The 18,651-nt window shown below is 41.1% G+C and overlaps 1 protein-coding gene across 1 annotated transcript in view; it reads right to left on the bottom strand.

The window, feature by feature from the left end:
• The window catches only part of MAGI1 (membrane associated guanylate kinase, WW and PDZ domain containing 1), a 353,741-nt gene that overhangs the window by 158,428 nt on the left and 176,662 nt on the right, over positions 1 to 18,651 (bottom strand). The window contains exon 2 of the mRNA XM_010570894.1: positions 14,258 to 14,374. Within this exon, the coding sequence (XP_010569196.1) occupies positions 14,258 to 14,374 (117 nt within the window). The remainder of the gene's footprint in view (positions 1 to 14,257; positions 14,375 to 18,651) is intronic.

Below are 18,651 nucleotides of genomic sequence, written 5' to 3'. Positions count from 1 at the left end.
GTTCGGGGCGATCCATCAGTGGATCGCTTCCCCCCCCCCAACGCCGGCCCCACAAGCCCCCTTCTGACATGTCCCCTTGTCTCCCAGCCCGGGCTGACGACCACGTTTTGGAATGCACTTCATTAAATCGGAGCTGCCCCATTCCAACCTGCAATGCGGAGGCAGTACAAAGCGAGCGCCACGCTTCCTCCCGCATTTCTTTCAAAAGCCCCATTGTTCAGCAGGCATCTGGTCCTGATCTCAGCCTATTCGTGCCCATTGACCCCGCTTTTCGCAGCACACCCGCTCGCCAACGGGCCTCACGTAAAGCCTGCTTGATGAATTAAAAAGCAGCACTAGCCATCTGTCCTCCCAGGCTGGGCTAAGGCTGTACAGCTCCGCTCCGCAGCTCTCTCCCCAACCCCACAGCCTCCCGTTCTAACCCGCTCTCGCCTTACACACGCAACCTGCAGCTGAGGAACCGCTGGGTTCGCTCAGTAAACACAGACCTAGCTTATCGCATTTGCTGCTTTTCGTTTCTTACGTTAGCATCTACGGAAGGAAAAAAAAAAAGAGAATACAACAGAACATTCTCACTTGCCTGAGTCCTTCGAAATTCAAGCACAAATACAAGATTAATCCTTCCTTTGTGAGGTCTTGTCTTTAAGTCGTGGTATGTAATGATCCTCAGCACTGCAGCAGAGGGGAATAAAAAATGCAGGGATCATAAGCAGGGGGAGGACAGGGCTTACTTACATCAGGGTTTCTGCCACATGACAATAGGTTTGAGAGGGAAGAATAAGCTGGCAGCAGCAGCTGACAGTGCAAAAGGGAGAATGCAGAAGCCTGCCTTTTATATTATTGGTGACATTTCTAACACATGACAACAATTTCCATCTGTATTTAAGCTGGGAGTGTGAGGAAAAGAGCATTACATCACGACTCCTCTATTCCTAGGGGCTGTGGAATATGTAGGCCAGAGGGATTAAAAAGCACCTGTGTATGCTGGAGATGTGAAATAGCATGAGGCAGATCCCCCCCCAACCCTTCTTTCGCCCTCACCTTTTAATTTCTCTATCACCTTCACTGAGCTGCTCTTTGAGAATATGCCCAGGGAAGTGCAAAATGGTATTGTCCTAGTCTGCAAGGCACGAGAATGGGGGAACTATGTGAATATGTATTTCTAGCTCTGTCTCTCTCCGTGTAGGAGATACAGCACTCATTTTTGCAAGCAATCAGACAGAATACAGAGCATTTTTCTGTTTTCCGCTGTGCTTCTCCCAAGGGCTTCAAGTTTGTCGTAAAGTACCAACTTTCATCTTCCTTTTAAATCTGCAGGGAATTTCAGTGACAGTAGCAATGATTTTATGAGGGTTTTTTCTTTCTTTTACAGCCAACACATGCCTGTATCTTTTTAAAAGTAAACATCAAAAACAGGGGCCAAAGATATTTTGGAACAAGCACTTGACTGCTTCAGAGCCAGCAGGTGTCCGTCTTGGACGCTTTCCACATATCTCACAGGACAGGATTGCTTAGATGCAGTACTGAAATCCCAGGGGACTCCAATCTCGCAAGGAAACCTGCTCCCCACAGCTCAACGGCTGCTTCGCCGGGGCTCGCGTGGCTCCACCGAGGCAGGCAGGGATGTTCCGATCCCAAGAACCTCATGGGAGGTGCTGCTGGGGTGGGCACAGGGTGCTGTGGGCCCCCCCCGGTCACTTAGTCCCACGGACCAGGGCTCGGGCACAGTGGGGACAGCAGCCACCACTGCTGCTCCAGCAAGCAGACGTTTTGAAGCACACCAGCTAACAGCCATCGCTTGCAAAGCGGCTCGGTACGGGTGTGGAGACTGGCGACAACTCGCAAGTTTACAGCACGTGTGCACGAGGGCCAGGCAACGTAAGGAAAAAACATCATCTCTATTCCACCACCAACCCCAACGGCGCAAACAGAGCAGCTGCTCTTGCTGAAGTATCCAATCCCCAAAAGTGTTGGAACTGGGTAGGGGAAAAACACCACCGAGAGACAGCAAGATTTATATTACCTTTATAAAAGAAATGGCCACACACAAACAAGAGAATGACCTGATTACAAATATATAAAACAGTCTTAATTTTGTAGGACAAATATTTTCATGAAAAGACCATCTGGCCCAAGGTGCTGGCCCATTATATGTCCCTTGTTTAAAAAGAAAAGATAAAAATTCTAGGTCGTTTTGGGGGTGTGTGTCTGGTCAGCTCACAGTCCCCGTAGGAAGTCCCAAGCCTTTGATAATGATGGGTTTAGAGTACTGGGTACAGTAAATTTGAAGACTGCAATATGAAAATAAATAACTCTCAATTCCTTGCCCCTCCCCTTCATGTCCACAAAATAAAAAAATCTGCACGAGCCACAGTGAAAACTCTCTCACCAGATGATACTTCAATGAGGCAGCACCTAAATGGGACATTCCAGAAAAAAGCCTCTTTATTAAAAAAAAGAAATGAAGCATTTTACTTTACATTTATTCAGAGATGCAGCTCCCCAATAATTTATGAAAATTCTTTCATAAGATTGAGGGGGGAACAATGAAATTACTTATTTTTAATCTGGGGTTTAAAGGCTTTTTCTCTTTCCAAAAAAAAAAAAAAAAAAAAGTCCCCCACACAAAGAAAGAAATTCAATGCAAACCTCTGTTTCTGTATCATGAAAGCCCCTTCAAGCACCAGAGTAATCAATTTCTCAGAGCTTGTGTGGTCTACAGCAAAAGCCAAAGAAGGTATTTAAGTTTATACAGCCTTCAGCATTTTGATGACTTGCTTTTGAAATACAACATTGTTTAAATCTCAGATCATTTTTACAGTTAGTTATGTCTTAAGAAAATGATTGCTGTCAGTAGAAAAAATAGAAACAAAGGAGAATAAATGAAATTCAACCTGGTTTTGAGCTGTTTGCCCATTCTAAAATCAGAGTAATTCAAACTTGCATCATGAAAACTGTTACAATCGTAATTACAGCTCCCTTCGTTATATTATACCCAGTCTTATTTTAGCACCAAACGCTTTGGCTCATACTAACAAAGAAAAAGTATTAAATAAGAGCAGTGCTCCGATGCCAAGCACCACCAGATAAGCATCCACACAAATTTACAGGAACAGTAAAGCAAATACTTTGTCAGATGCGAGAGAACTCTCTACCTTTTCTTGAGCAGAAAGTCAAAGGCAAACCATAAATCACTTCAGGATGGGGAAAGGAGTCCTTGTCCTTACGGTAACCCCAACTTCCCACCATGACAGAAGACCGTCTTGAGACAAGATTTTACAGCTGGGATTTAACTCACAGGGTGGAAGAAGTGTGAGATAGAGCACTCTTGTAGGTAGGAACAAACTTCTCCAACAGGCTTCTCAATCTTTCATCAGTACATTTTGGATCCAATTCACTTACCATGTGGGAACAGCAAATGGGGAACAAACTGTGAATTCAAATAACTGTAAACTCAGCAAGATGTGGAAATAAAACACAGATGGTGCACTTCAGATTAAGGGTCAGCGTTTCAGCATCGCTTTCCACTTTTACATTCTGATAGGTGATGTATAACAACCACCTCCTCCTCGAGACAGCGCTCTAATTAAACCATGAGTCACTTAGGAAAACAAGGAGGCAAGTGATACCTCCACGGAAGCCTTCCTGCCAGTCAAGAGGAGCTAAGGTTACTTTGTTAAGCTGTGGCTCATGGTTTGGCTGCTTGAGGATTAACGTTTGGGAGTGGAAGTTGTCCCTGCTGGACAGACGCAGATGAAAAGAGTTTCTTCAGCTTTTCCAGCTCCCAGGGCTGCGGCCGCAGGGCTGTTCTGCCTGGCAGGGCTGTGCCCAGCACTCAGCAGAGCCGCTGCCACAGCACCCGCTTGGTCCCCTCTTCACGACCTACATCTCCAGCAAGGTTTTGCAGAGGCTGCCCTGATACCTGTTTGCAAAAGCCAAGAACACACCAACTGCTACTAGCGTTACCCTGTACCAACCCTTATAAAGGGCCCAGCACTGAAACACCTCCGGAGATCTGCATCGTGCTTGCCTGAACATTGGGTTCATTCTATCCTCTAAAGCCAATTTTGCCCTAAATCTCAGGAATGGAATTTAGGATGACTTTATTCTTGCTGTGAAGTGTTAATTGCATGCCCAGGGCCCTCTAGGAAAGGGGCTGCTTGTAAGCACAAGTTCAAAGAAAAAATAAAGGTGTAAGTACAGATTAGATAACAGAAGAACTATAAATCTATAGGAGCTTGAAATGCCAGATAGAGAGGAGCAGTAGTGATTGTAAGGTGACTATTAGCTTCAAAATATGCCGGAGGTTGTTTATCAGATCAGAGTTAATGAGGGAGAAATCTAATAGTACTATAATATTAAATTTACCATTTTAATGGTATCATCAATGTTCTATAATGTGGGCAATTTACAGAATGCCTGTCAATGTGATTCTCCAGTGTGGTTAGTTACACAGGAGCAGCACTATCGCATCTCATCAGCTGTTCCCTTCTAGAAAACACCGGGTGTTTTGCAGAGGATTGCAGACAGCTAAGTGAGATAGCAAACTATATATTTAAAATTACAGGAATGCAAAAACGGGAAAGATCTTTATGAGCATTGTGGAATGTTTACATTCCTGAAAGAACTGGGTCCAGCTCTGCCCCACTGCTTAGTCCAGCCTTCCTACTTCTGCACTGCCACTTAGTGTCCTGCTGGGTTTTCCTCAACTCTCTTGCACATTGTGCTGGTTTTGGCTGGGATAGAGTTAATTTTCTTCATAGCAGCTAGTTTTCAGGGCTCTGTTTTGGATTTGTGTTGAAAACAGTGTTGATAATTCAGAGATGTTTCAGTTACTGCTGAGCAGTGCTTACCCAGAGCCAAGGGCTTTTCTGCTTCTCCCCCCACCCCACCAGCGAGGAGGCTGGGGGGGCACAAGGAGTTGGGAGGGGACACAGCCGGGACAGCTGACCCCAACTGACCCAAGGGATATTCCAGACCATATGGCATCATGCTCAGCATACAAAGCTGGGGAAGAAGAAGGAAGGGGGGACGTTCGGAGTGACGGTGTTTGTCTTCCCAAGTCACGGTTAGGCGTGATGGAGCCCTGCGTTCCTGGAGATGGCTGAACACCTGCCTGCCCATGGGAAGCGGTGAATGAACTCCTTGTTTTGCTTTGCTTTGCTTGTGCGTGTGTGTGTCTTTTGCTTGCCCTATTAAACTATCTTTATCTCAACCCACGAACTGTACCTTTCCCCCCTCAATTCTCTCCCCCATCCCAGCAGGGGCAGAGGAAGCAAGCAGCTGTGTGGTGCTTAGCTGCCAGCTGGGGTTAAACCTTGACACACCTCTTACAACACTTGCTGCTCTTCCCAAAACCTTACATACCTGGATTTAGGAGAGCTGAAAATAACCTCACTATTCAAATACATTTTCAGCTCTCATGTATTAGCCCCCTCTGAACAACAAAAAAAAAAAACAACACCAAAACCCCCACACCCTAGAAAAACACGAACAAAGATGGCAGTAAGGGCTCAGAAACTAACAGGAAATGAAAAGAGTCAAAATATCCAGTTTCACGTTTTTTATTACTAATTCAAGACCTGTGAACAGTAGGAGATGGTAATGCTGCGTTTATAATTATCCATCTCCTCACGTATTCAAGGAAGAGCTTGCTAAAAGTAGCAGCTTCTTAATTTGGAGTTCCTCCTTCCCCTGTCACCTGCCGTAGCCCCTCAGTTCTGAGGTTCTCCAGTTCAAATCCCTAATACAGCAAAGATTACCTGCACATTTTTAGCATATGACAATTTCCCATTAAGTAGCTTGAAATTTGGTAGAAAAAATTCCATACTGTAGTGGCAGTATTTGAGTTGCCATAATGGTCTGAGGTAAAAATGAAGTATTATCAATTTATCTAATAAGGGATACTGCTTCTTCCTACAGACCTCCTTTCACCAACATCAACATTTGTTTACTGTTTTTTCACCTGGTAAATGAAGTATTAAACCTGAAGTTTAAAGAAAAAGCGCAGGTAGTGAATGAATGATGAAGTAGGAAATATAATTCAATAGCAGATGATGCTTCCAAGGGTCTTTGATGTTTTTCTCCACCTTCAGCTCCAAAAAGACCCTGCAAGTCGAACTGCTAGATCACTACCCACCTGATTACTCCATGGTACACGTCTCATTTTGAAGATACATTAGCCTTTCAAGGAGCCATTTATTAAACATTTCCATTTAAATAATAATTTTCACAATCCTCAGTGAAACAGATGTATTCTCTCTTAAATCAGTAATTAAGAGCAGCCTGGGACATTATGAAGCCCTTTAAAAGGAATTCAGGGAACTAGTGTCCCCCTTAAACAAATCTGTTCTGGCAATGACTCAGGAATCTTGACTTCATAACTCAAAGCTCTAATTATTCAAGAGGACATTATAAAAAAAAGGATACATCTAGACTGTTATGACTAATAGAAAAGATGTATTTCTCCTTCAATAGGGGCAGAACTAGAAACATTTGTTTTATTTGTTCTACTTTCTTATTCACTGGGGGTGGGGGAGAAGGAAATCAATGAAGATTAATTTACAGAGTTATTCCTAGTAAAGGTACTGGATATGACTCTCCCCAAAGAAAACCAGCTAGCAGAATCTAAACAGCTTTATAAATGATTACACGGCTAATCTCCTCTCTGCTGAAATAAAGAGAGAAAGGATTTAGAGGACAAATACAGCACGCTTTATGTGAAGAAGCATGGTAATGTTAAAAAAAGGGTAATTGTTTGAAGATGAAATGTAGCAAGTCTGCATCCCCATCAAACCATCAGGACCTTGCATCTGCCATTGCCCTCCTGGGCTCAGAGACTGAATAACAATATATGTGACTGGGAATCACGCAGGCGTTTCCTCCTCTGCAATGCCACTGGTTTTGCCCACACTACATTGCAGGTACCACACTGGACCAGAATAATATCATATAAACAAGATTTTCAGATGTCCTCTTTTCAGTACTGACATCTTTGATGAAGGAAGCACAGGATTTCTGTAACTGTGAAACCAACATGCAAATCAACACATCGAAGCACAAACGCACTTACACAGAGCAATGGGTGCTTTCTAGAGGGAGTTAATTCTGGAATACCAAATGTGAATCCCAAATGTAAATGTGAGTTGAAGAACAAGTTAAAGAACAGCTATACATTTAATTTTTCCTCATTCTAAACTGTTCCTTTTGCCTGGACCACTCATTCTCTTGGCTTGTAGCATAATCAATACACTGTAAACCTTGAACAGATACATGGTGGTAGTTGAAAAGAAATCAAACTGCCTCTATGAAATCAAAAGCTGGGTTACTGCAGCCATCACAAAAGATCTAATCAGGAGCCTGGGAGATCATATGAAAAACTACGGCAGGACAGAGCCAGTTTTGAAGTAAATAATGTGGGGTATTTAATCTCCAACCCTTCAACCTCCAAACAGCAGTACCTGCTCTCAGCTCTGATTTACCCTCTGCTTTCCCAGAGACTCACAACCTTAGAAACCTTTATGTTTTAAAACATATGCACAGACATTGTTTGCACTACCTAAATACCCACTCGCAGATGCTTTACCATAGTACAAAGCAACCGCAATGAAAAAACGCAAAATTAAGTACACTAGGGTCTAACAAAGAAAACAAAGAAAACTAGCCGTGTAATCTCTTCCCACACTTCTTACCCAAATCTCCTTTGGCAAGTGGCATGGGAGAGCCTATAAGGCTGAGCTCTTCTGCTTTGTACTGTTCTCTGGTGCCTCATGCAATTTCAACTGGGTGTACAGTGAAATACAAAAAAGCTATTCCTCACAAATGGGTAAGCAGATGGAGCAATATTTGCCATCATAAGTGTTTTTATTTCCAAATGTTAAAAAAAAAAAAAATATATATATATATATACACCAAATAGTTCCACTGGCACAAAATGCACTATTGATCTGAAAGGACAGACCAGATGGAAAGAAGGTCTGAAGTCTCCTAGATTAAACAGAAATTACTGGCTATAGAAAGGCACTAAACTACAGAAATATTGGCCCTGTTGCTCAAAGCAGGGCATTTTTCTCTCTCAAAAGTGAAAACACATCTGGTTCACTAATATGTGAAATAATTATATCCCTGAAAACTGCAGGGGACTCCACTGCAATTCAGCACTCCTGGTAACACAGCTACAAGGATTTTCTAAATGCACTGGTTACATTCAGGATACAGCCCCTGCTGAAAATACGGGAAAAAGTAAATGTGTCTACATTAGCTGGCATGGAAAATATGTCTCATATTCTTCAGAGTTAGATTAGCTCACAAGAAAATGTTCTTGAGAAAAATTATCTTTAAATACTGCTGGTACCTGTATGTTGCACCCTAGTGATAAGGACACTGTTTTTAAAATATTTAAAACTTTTTCCTAACATAAATCTTGTAAACAATTAATTATTTTTCATGTGTTAAAAAAAGGATCAGCTTGCTGTTCATCACCTTATCAGTGTGGGCCTTCAAATGAATATTTCATAGACACTGCAACTTTTTCTCATTACAAAAGCAGAATTACACCTCTAGGAAGGGAACAGCAACAAAAGGTACTTGGATAATAAATACGGCTGCAGGTCTGGAAAGCTTTTGAGAATACAAAGAACATTTGTGTACATAAACTGATGATTTATTGCCTGTGAAGAAAAATAATGTACACTGTCAGTGATTATGTTTATCCTTAATAAAAATTTGTAACTAAAAATAACTTCAAAATTGTGACTCAAATATCCCCACATGTAAAAACACATGCATTTGTAACATAAAGGTCTTTCTGCTTCACTTCAACCATTTTTCCCAGTATACTGATACACTATTATACTCAATATTCTAAAGAAAAGAACCTTCTGTAAGCTGCTTTGCATATCCTTTCTATCAATTCATTCTGAAGTTCAGAAATACTTATGGGGAACCCAGTGCTACAGGACTTTAAAAGCTATCCTGGGAAATCACCTAAATCTGTATGTTTGACAGCAGGTTCATCACCCCCCAGCCCATTTAGTCTCTCTGGTCCTCCATTCACTGTAAATGATGGTGGTTATGCACGTAGCAGCTTATCCAACTCCTGGAGCAACTAAACTACCCTTTGGTAGTTCAATTACCTATGAAAACATTTAATGCAAATAGTAAGATTCAATGTGCTCTTCTACATCCACTGACTAAAGTTTGTCCTATAAATACTGTGAAGTTTCCATATTCAATATTATTGGTTTTCCTCAGAAAGGAGACTTTTCCTCTGCACCAGCAGATCGCTTGGAATAAAGAAACTTATTCTCAAATTTCCCACTGAAATATGAGAGAGCTCAGGCCAGTCCGGTGCCTGGGTGTCGCTGTCTTTTTCTAAGCCTCCTTACAGATCACTCAACACTTACTTACACTATTGATTTTCATCCATTTCTTTCCATTTTGCTCCACGTTCCCCTGTAAGACTAACCACAACAATTGGAGCTACTGTTCTGTAATTGAAGACAGAGGAACAGATCAAACTCTGGGAAGGTGACAGAACAGACAGCAGAAATGAAAGTGGTAAATCTCTAACATTAAACTCTCCAGCCAATTAATCCCAGGGCATGTACTTGTTTTGGGAAAGTGAATAAACTGTTGAATGATGACCTCCTGAGGTTTTAAAAGCCAATTTTGGGAAGAAGAGGAAGAAAAAAAAAAATTGCCACAGAGTGTCTAGCCTGACATCTAAGACTTAACTCTAGGCTAGCCATTACATTGTCCCTGTTTCATCTGCCATCAAAAAGACCTTGCATTTTCCAGAGTTTTCCTTCGTAAGACTGCAGCCTGGCAAAGAAAGGAATTGCACAGTACCAAAATAAGACAAATGCAGAATATACATGAATAGGGAAGGGACAACTGATCTGTTATTTCAGTCACGCCTGCACCAGGTACACTGTTTTGCAGATGCCAGATCCACCATAGCTGCCTCTGCATGTCACACAGGACTCAAACAAGTGGAGAATCAAATAAACGTGCTCAAAGGAAAAAAAAAACACATGCCGAGATAAGCTTTATGGAAATAACATCATCTCTCTGATTCTTCTCAATACACTGTGAAAAGAAAAATGCTGTCAGGTTTTTGAGAATAAGCAACTAGGACAAATGGCCAGTACTGCTTGTTTATTTTAAACAGATGCCCTCTACCATCATTTCAAAATGAGGAAGAAAATCCTGTCTGTTCAACCTTCCATGAACGGTGGTTTAGACATGTTGCTGCACTGTAATGTTAAAGTTGCTATTGTATGTCTTTCTCAATTAACATTATTGTACAGATATCCCAAGGTAAGGCTACTTGGAAACACCTATTTAATGGATATATTCTTACACCTACTTCCAACTAATCATATTTTCCAGTAAGTAAATCTTCACATACACCAATCCTGTTTAGTGGAGTTCTGGTCCTAAGAAACACTCTGTGAAACCTAATGCCAGGATGTCAACACACTCTACATCACGGACTCTCAGCCTCACCTCAAATCAGACGTAATGCAAGTCACATCAAGTTCTGTTACCAGAGGTGGACTCAGACATGCCACAAGGTGCCTCAGCAAGATGCCTCACACAGTGGGTAAACCTGCCCTTTTGCTCTTAAGTGTTTAGGCTGGCAAAATTGAGCTGGAATAAGTGAAATCCACACTAGAAATAAGCTGTGGGCAAAGTCTCTGTATCAGTCAAAGCACTTCTGGTACAGTCATGGCCAATCAGTAATCACGAAATTGTTGCCAATTCCGTGTCTACTCCAAGCTCAATGGAGCCATTAACTAGCCCACAAATAGAGCATTATTTCTGGTGATCTTCATTAGGCGCATCAGAAAACAGGAAAAATGTGGTGCTTCAAAACAAAACGAGGCAAAGGGGATAGCTTGAGACTGGACCAACATCTTGCTAATCTGGATGATGTATTTGAGGCTTTTTTCTAGTTTTGACAGTGGATCGTACATGCTAGGAATGAGAATAGTTATTTATCTGAACGTGTAAAGAGAATAACTTTTGCTCAAGTTTAAGGTGCTGATTTTTCTTAAGCAGAAGACAAAAATACTCTTAAAGTCTCTGACCCAGCATGTGAAGCTAACAGTGAAATGAGAGCATCAGAAAGAAAGTAAAGGAAATTTCAACACACAGTTGGTTCAGCTGAAATAAAAGCTAGTTCAGTGGCTGAACTGCACTAACTCTTTCAAAGATTTGTACATTGCAAATGCATGGCTTCCTTAGCACTTATGCACCATCCAAATGCATAAATAAGGCGTCCTGCCTCTCTTCCTTACCCTGGCTCAGTCCTAGATTAGGATGCTGAAGTTGTAAAAACCAGAGGAGAATGCTTTGGGTCCGTAAATAAACCCGTGGGTTTGGTGTGATAGTAATAGCAGAGCACTCACAACAGCATGACAGCCAAACTTGAAGGCCACCTGAAAGCTTGTCACAGCTGTTGTTTACTACAGATCTTTGCAGAAAAAATCAGCTCCATGGGGAGCAGAGAGCTGAGGGTATGAAGACTTGGAGGAAGCGTGCTGGAAGGGCAGAGGGCACTGAGGAGCAGGGGAGGACTTCAGCTTGCAAAAATAACCATGTGGTTCATCTGCTTCTTTCAATAATACTTCACTTTTGTGTCCATTTCAAGGTCTCATTTCTTTATGATAGCTCCCACGTTTAGGGAAGAAGACCTCCGGTCTCTCAGAAAACCATCTCTGTGTCACCCATTTAGGCAATGCTTATATCCCCTTTGGGAGCTGACTTCATCCCACTCCCTTACTCTCAATTGTTCACCAGAAAATAAAGCAAATTCTTAACCAACTCTCCTAAAGTAAAAATCTAAATGATGCTTAAGCAGTGTGTCATTATCATATGAAATAACGAGGTCAAGTCAAACTTTCCGCATCTTTCCTCCCCTCTGCTTGACCTCTATCTTCTACAAAAGGCTAGAGCCGTGTCTTCACTCAGTTCCCGAGTCAGACAAGCACGCAACTGTGTGGGAAACAGAAGCCCTCCAGGTTTTCTCACCGCCTGTACCAAACTAGTCAGAGCTAAACCACATGGGATTCTTACTAGAATTTCTGGGGAAGAACTGGTTAACATCGCCTTTCTCCATTTTGCATTTACTAATTATCACTTCATTCAGCCCTTATTTTAGTGCAACAAAAAGCAGCTGTCAGGCCAAGCGTGCTCACTCCAAGTGACCTTGTGTTCTTGTTTGTGTTTACCACATAATCAGCAGAGAATTCCATTTTCAAAATACAAGACTTCATAATCCATTAGTACTAGAGATTGGTCCAGGACTCTGGATTTACTGGTCACGTGTACCAAGGAATAAAAATATGAGTGTACAGCTAGATTAATCTCCAGACCTGTAAAGCATCCCAACCAACCGTGCATGCAGCACTCTCATTCAAATTCACGTATGAATATTAGCACCATTCTTAAAAGCTACCACTAATACCATCCCCACAGCACATGAATTAAAAATTAAATGCTACCTGCTTTACAACTCAGAAAGTATGGAGACACACAATCACTAACTCCACTTCTCAGATTTTCCATTTGTTTCAGAAATGGAACATAAGCACTGATGTTCTTATTAATACATCAACAACCTATATTTCCCCCAGCTATTTCTAAAAGGCAGGAATCACTTTCACTCCTCTTAATTTTAAATTAAAAGTCTTTAGTGAGTCCAAGCAGTTTAGCTCACCATCAAGTTCAATAAATCAGAGAAAAGAATCAATGGAAAGCATTTCAAAACGTAACCTTGGTAACGCACAAAATGCTTCCACAGAACTTACACTCACTTGCTTTATTTGCTGCTTTAGAAATTGGAATATAACACATAGGCAGAAGGACATTAGCATCACGACATTGCATCTCTCGAGCCTAACATTGCACGTGCTCTCCTAGAAGGCACTTTTCGCAGTACGCTTTAAAAACCTGCAGCCTGGCAAGTTGGATGATTGAAAACTAATCATATTTCACGTTGACAAAATGGAAAATGGAAGTGTTCAATACAAAATAATAATCCATATTTATTCTTTATGTCCGTGCACAGCAGTTTAAATGTAATTTCGTCCATGCTTTCCACTGATAAAATGAGAATAAACTCAATGGTGATATACAGCATCTGCCATTTGAAGAATCAACATTTGTCAGCGTTACCACACAATTTTAACCATGGTCCTACACAGTTCTCCTGCATGCAACACTTAGACTGAAAATGGCTATTACGCCACATACCATTATGTGATATTTATTGGCAAATACCAATTTTTGAATAGCAACTTCATTATTCAATATTTATATAAGTCTACCAGGATAAACAACCTCTGATTTATGTTGAGATAGCAAACTTCAAAATATTTTGCTGCTTATCTCAGTACTCTGTAACTAAGATGTCTACTAGTTCTTATCCCAGCCTGATCCAAAAGGCATACCATTATTCCCACAGCTCAAAGTTAAGCAGAAAAACCTTTCTTTAGAATAGCCTCTCCTGGCAGCTGGAGAATGCCAAACAGAGGTGCAATGAAGTAGTATCATTCTCCACTCTTCATACATCTTCCCAAAATGCCAAGGACAGTCTAATTTTGAGTAAAGATTCTGATCTTCTAAAGATTACCACCCTCCAAACTTCTCAGTTTTCCTCCTGGTTGTTTTTTTTGAGTGAAAGAGAGCATTTCTTTCTCAGCTTCACTAACTCTTGCTGCTTATCTCCTACTTGAATTGAGCATGACCTTGCAACAGTGGCAGTTGCCTGCTACAATGGCACCCAGCCATAAAACGCTGTTCAATTTCACAAGTTAAATAAGCATCAGAAATAAAGTTCTGCTAAGGAAATAAAAATAAAAGCAGGTTTTTTTATTCATAAGTTTCAAACCAGTAGAAGAACATTCACCATAATTATGTTAATGAAGACTATTTCTAAGGCAAGCACTCACTTCATGGCTGGTTTTTCAGGGGTTTTCCCTCCAAAGCAACCTTCACAGGCTTGCATCAAACTATCAACTGTTTCAAAAAGGTAATCAAAAAAGCAGAGCTCAGGGATGAACTGTTCTCCTTTTCATCCCTACCTGAACCCTATCTGCTGCCACACATGGAAGTCTGCCCAAGCTGAAAACTGAGTCTCCTCCAGAGCTGTGCACACCACCACGTGAAGGCTGCGTCAAAAAAAAAAAAAAAAAAAAACCAAAAAAAAACTACTACATGTAATCCACCAGGTCAATGTTTTGTTACTTACAAGGCACAGCATGGCGATAAAGGTTATCTCTAATAGTCTGCTGCAGATCGTGATCCGGTGATCCTTTCTGAAACCTCTGGTTGAGATAATGTCTCAGGTCTTTGTTCAGTCTGCTTCCTGCAAAGAAAAAACAGCCATTTATTTATTTCTAAATGCACACAATTAACATTTCCAATTCAGGCAAATGTTAGACTTCTATTCAGAGTCCCCTAAATTATGGCATGCTGACTTTACGAGCGGAGGCTCATCTTCCTCTACAAATGGCTAATTACCAAAAATAACTCGCTGTAAACAAGAGGTCTCTCTTGTCTCATAATGCATCTTTCTTCCTGTGGTGTTAAACAGATCATCATTCCCTTTTATCACTTATTTGTCTGAGCAAACGGAGAAAGACAGATGATGTGAAAAAGAAGAAAAATAATAAAGGTAGAGTATTGCTTTTGCAACTCATTGGAGGGTGACCTGGGCAGACAGACAGAAGGCAAAGGATGCTCCCATTGGAGGTACTAATATAGCTGAACATGGCACAAAATCAAACAAGTGCTATACTTTCACTGGTATCTACCTCGGCACAAAGCAGGAGTTAGAAAAGAATTGATTGAAGGAGTTAAGAGCACCCAAAGTCCTTAAAAACAACAGAATAATATCCAACACTTTTCACTTAAATCTGTTTATGTCCCCATTCAGTTTTGAATACTTTCAGAAGTGTGTGAGAATAAAGATAAATGAGTTGGAAACAAAACAACAACAAACAAACAAAGAACAACAACAACAACAAAAAATCTAAACAAAGAAAAAGAAACGTAGTTGTTAATGAACATTGCTAGTTGCTAAACACCAAAGCCTTTCTTGTAGCAGAACATGAACTGGAGCAACTTAATGAAGTCTTTTCCCAGAAATGAATTATTTTCAAGTTTGGAATAACATTGACATTAATTTGACTGAAGAGCAAAAACAACCCAAGAACATACAGCAAACAGGGATAGAAACTCTTCTGTTCTAAAAAGAAAAGAAAAAAAAAAAACACTGGAAAAGCCTCAGAGAAACACAACCAGGATGATCAAAGTCTGGAGGAGCTGCCATACAAGGACCAAGAGAGCAGGCTGGGATGCTGCAGCCTGTTGCAGACATCGGTCTCCGACTGGCTGCTCCCTGCCTCTCCCAACACAAGGACGAGGAGACAAAAGCTAACGGGAGCTTGGTTCAGAACAATGCAACAGTGGCAGTAGTTCACACAGGTTGTGGCAGGTCTCCTTGCTGGAGAACACTGTGGCTGCAAGAAGCTTATTGAGGAGCTTCAAGGGGAAACTGGAAAAACATTTGGAAGACAGAGGCACTGGGGGTTGCAAAAGAGGGTGTAGCAAATCCCTTGAGCTGAACATGAACTGCTGGTGGCTGGGAGACCTGGGAAAAGAAGTGGGGGAATATCAAGTATCTTGCTCTTTTCCTTTCCTTTACTAGGCATCTTATTTATGGCCACAGCTTGAGCCAGAATGCTGGGCTACATGGACCTTGGGCTGAACCGCTGTAGCTGTTTCTATGGTCTTTTATAATTTGCATTATGAATTTTTGGATTGTGAATATGTAAAGCAGAGATTATCTCAATACTTGTTGACACATCACAGTTGCAAATTCCTGGCTAGAGCCTCTAGGAATCACTGCAGAGCAAATCAAGAATAATAATACTGCAATGGATTGCAGTTGGACAGTGCGTCTGGGAGGCAGCAGTGGTACCAGGCAAATGAGAAAAAGAGTGCAGACTGTTAAATGACCATGGGCAGGAACAGCCTATCTGCATAATGCAGTCCTGCAACATTTTAATGGAAACGTTAGTTTAAAAAAACAAAGCTAAACACAAAAAACCCCTAGACTGAAATACTAAGTGAAATTCTAAAAAATAAATAGGTGATCTGTATTTAGGTTCTCCAGCTTTTTTTTTTTTTTTTTTAATTAAATTTCTTACTGAAGAAAGGAAGGCTTAGGCAGCAGGCCCAGCTATTAAAAGAAGGAAAACTTTTAAAGACCAAGATGCTCATTACAGAAATGGCTCAAACAACAAAACTGAAATTAAGGCAGATAAAACTGGCTCAACACACTTCCCTGAGTTACCCCAGCAACACTCCTCACTCCAAGAGCGGATTATCAACCCATTTTCTAACAAATGTTCTCCAGTTATTATACTATAGAAATGGTTTCCCACATAGGAGGCACTTGGAGGGCTTGACAGACCTGTGGGCTACAGTTTTCCAATATCAAAGCTGACCTTCCAAACTCCAGATGTTTGATTTCATACTACATCATTTTATTCCAGTCCTCCAGAGGGAGACTGGGCACAAAAAAAGAGCACCTGCTGAAATAATAAAGCATTTCTTTATCTTTTAACTAAACAGTCTGTATTTTTCTTTGCACAACAGATAGTAAGACAAGGTGGTTTCTCATAGCAAAAAGAACAAACATGACAAGCAGTTTGGACACAATGCTTATTCCAGTGAAGAAATTTAGTGCACTCAACTGCATGTATCATACAACGTAGGCTTTCTCCTGAAATACTGTCTGATTCATGATTCAATGATTTATGTCTCAATAATGTCTAGAGGTGAAAAAGCTCTGCTGAGCTAGGGCTTGTTTGACCACAGAAAATATGCAATTTACTGATGATATCTGCTTTTAGCTTCCCTCTGTGCCCATTCCATCTAGCATCTCAGTCTACTACAGCCCCCACTGGAAAGTTTGGTTATTTGGTTTATGCAGTAGCTGGGATTTCCCAGCTGAGTCACTGATGCACTAGCCAAGATGGCAGTTACAAAAATAGGGGCTATAGCAATACTTACACTCACATCATTGTCCCCTCAGGGACCTCACAGTGATGCTCATTTCTATTACATTTATTTTAAACGGGGAGGAAAAAAAGGGGGGAGGGGGAGAGCTTTCAAAGCCACATTTTTTTTGCTAAATTCCAGAAAATTCTTCATGGAAATAAAGGTTTCTTGCAGCCCTGGCGGTCTCGGCTCAGCAGCCACTGAGACCACAGCTGTAGACAAAAGCAGGCTCACCCCATGCTACTCACTCCAAAGCAGGGAAGAAGAAAATGAGCTAACAGAGAAACTAACTCCATGTAGAAAGCTCCCAAAAGGACCCACCCTGGAACATGTTGGACTCTACCATTTGAAATATTTCACTCCACTCTGATTTTCTTTTCCAAAAATCTCCTCAGGCTTGAGAGGACGCGTGCTTGATATTGGCATTACTTAGTGGATTCTAGTGCTAGATGCAAGTTCATAAACTCTAATAAATTCTTTTTGAGGCCAAAATGTATGCATCAGCAATTCCTGAGAATCTGAAATACATGCCAGTGACATTACAGCAATGTCCTGTGTGCAAATGGTAGTAGTAAAATTCTTTCTGATCCTCAGGGGCACCCCTTCCTTGTGCATGCTCCCTCTGAAAACAAGTCTCACCCTCTGACTGGCTTCTGTTGCTACACCAACCAGCACCAGGCTGGGTGGAAGGGCAGGTACCCACATCCACCTGATTTTATGCAAAAGTCTTCCCTTTGTAGAGTGCTCAAGAAAATACCTGGCTCCAGTTTCCTTAGAGATGAGCTGTGTTAACTAGAAGTGTACCACTACCCTTCAAAATACTCCTCTGTTCTCAAGGAGATTGGAACTTACATTTCCTCTTTTGAAATCCTTTCTTTTCTTCTCTGCTAAAAGCATGTAAAGAGATCCGATGGTGATAATAGCGGAGGAACAAAAGATGCAACCCAGAAACAGCAGTTTCCAAAACAGAGGATATAGGTCTTAAGAGGGAGTGCTCAGCTCTTCCTTCCTGCTGGCCAGGATATGTTGGAAATGCATTTATTTGCACACAGAAAAATCACCTTGTTATTTCTGTAATCAAAATTAGGCTGATATATCCAGCTTTAGAAAATCAGACATTAAAAAAAAACTGCAAAAAAGAAATTCTTCTCTACTAAACTCACCAAAATTTGTATTTTAAAGTTTTAGAAGGAAAACACATTCAAAGATTGCTTTTTGTTGTTGCAACAGTTTCCTCGGTTTTTTTCCCCCGCTCAACAAAACCAATGCCTTTCTTTATGTGAAGATAGTCAGAGAACCAACTTTCCACTGCTGCTCTCCCCACAGTACTACTCCAAATCTGAGATGTTTTCATCTTACTATCTGAATCCTTCTGTACCTTTGAACAAAACAAAGAGTAACTCACTGAATGGCTGGTTTTCTCAATTATTCTTAATTATTATACTGCATTTTAGAGTACGTCAATTGTCTTCCCAAACGATTACATCATAACAACAATATTTTAGTAGCAAAAACAAACCCCGAGAGGAAAACAAAACATTTGGGGGGGGGGGGGGGGGCGCACTGCTACTTTTT

Source organism: Haliaeetus leucocephalus, unplaced genomic scaffold, assembly GCF_000737465.1.
Source record: "Haliaeetus leucocephalus isolate CR32 unplaced genomic scaffold, Haliaeetus_leucocephalus-4.0 Scaffold2, whole genome shotgun sequence".
In the NCBI taxonomy this organism is placed as follows: domain Eukaryota; kingdom Metazoa; phylum Chordata; class Aves; order Accipitriformes; family Accipitridae; genus Haliaeetus; species Haliaeetus leucocephalus.
Note: the sequence above shows the minus strand (reverse complement) of the source record. Positions and strands in the feature narration are given on the sequence as shown.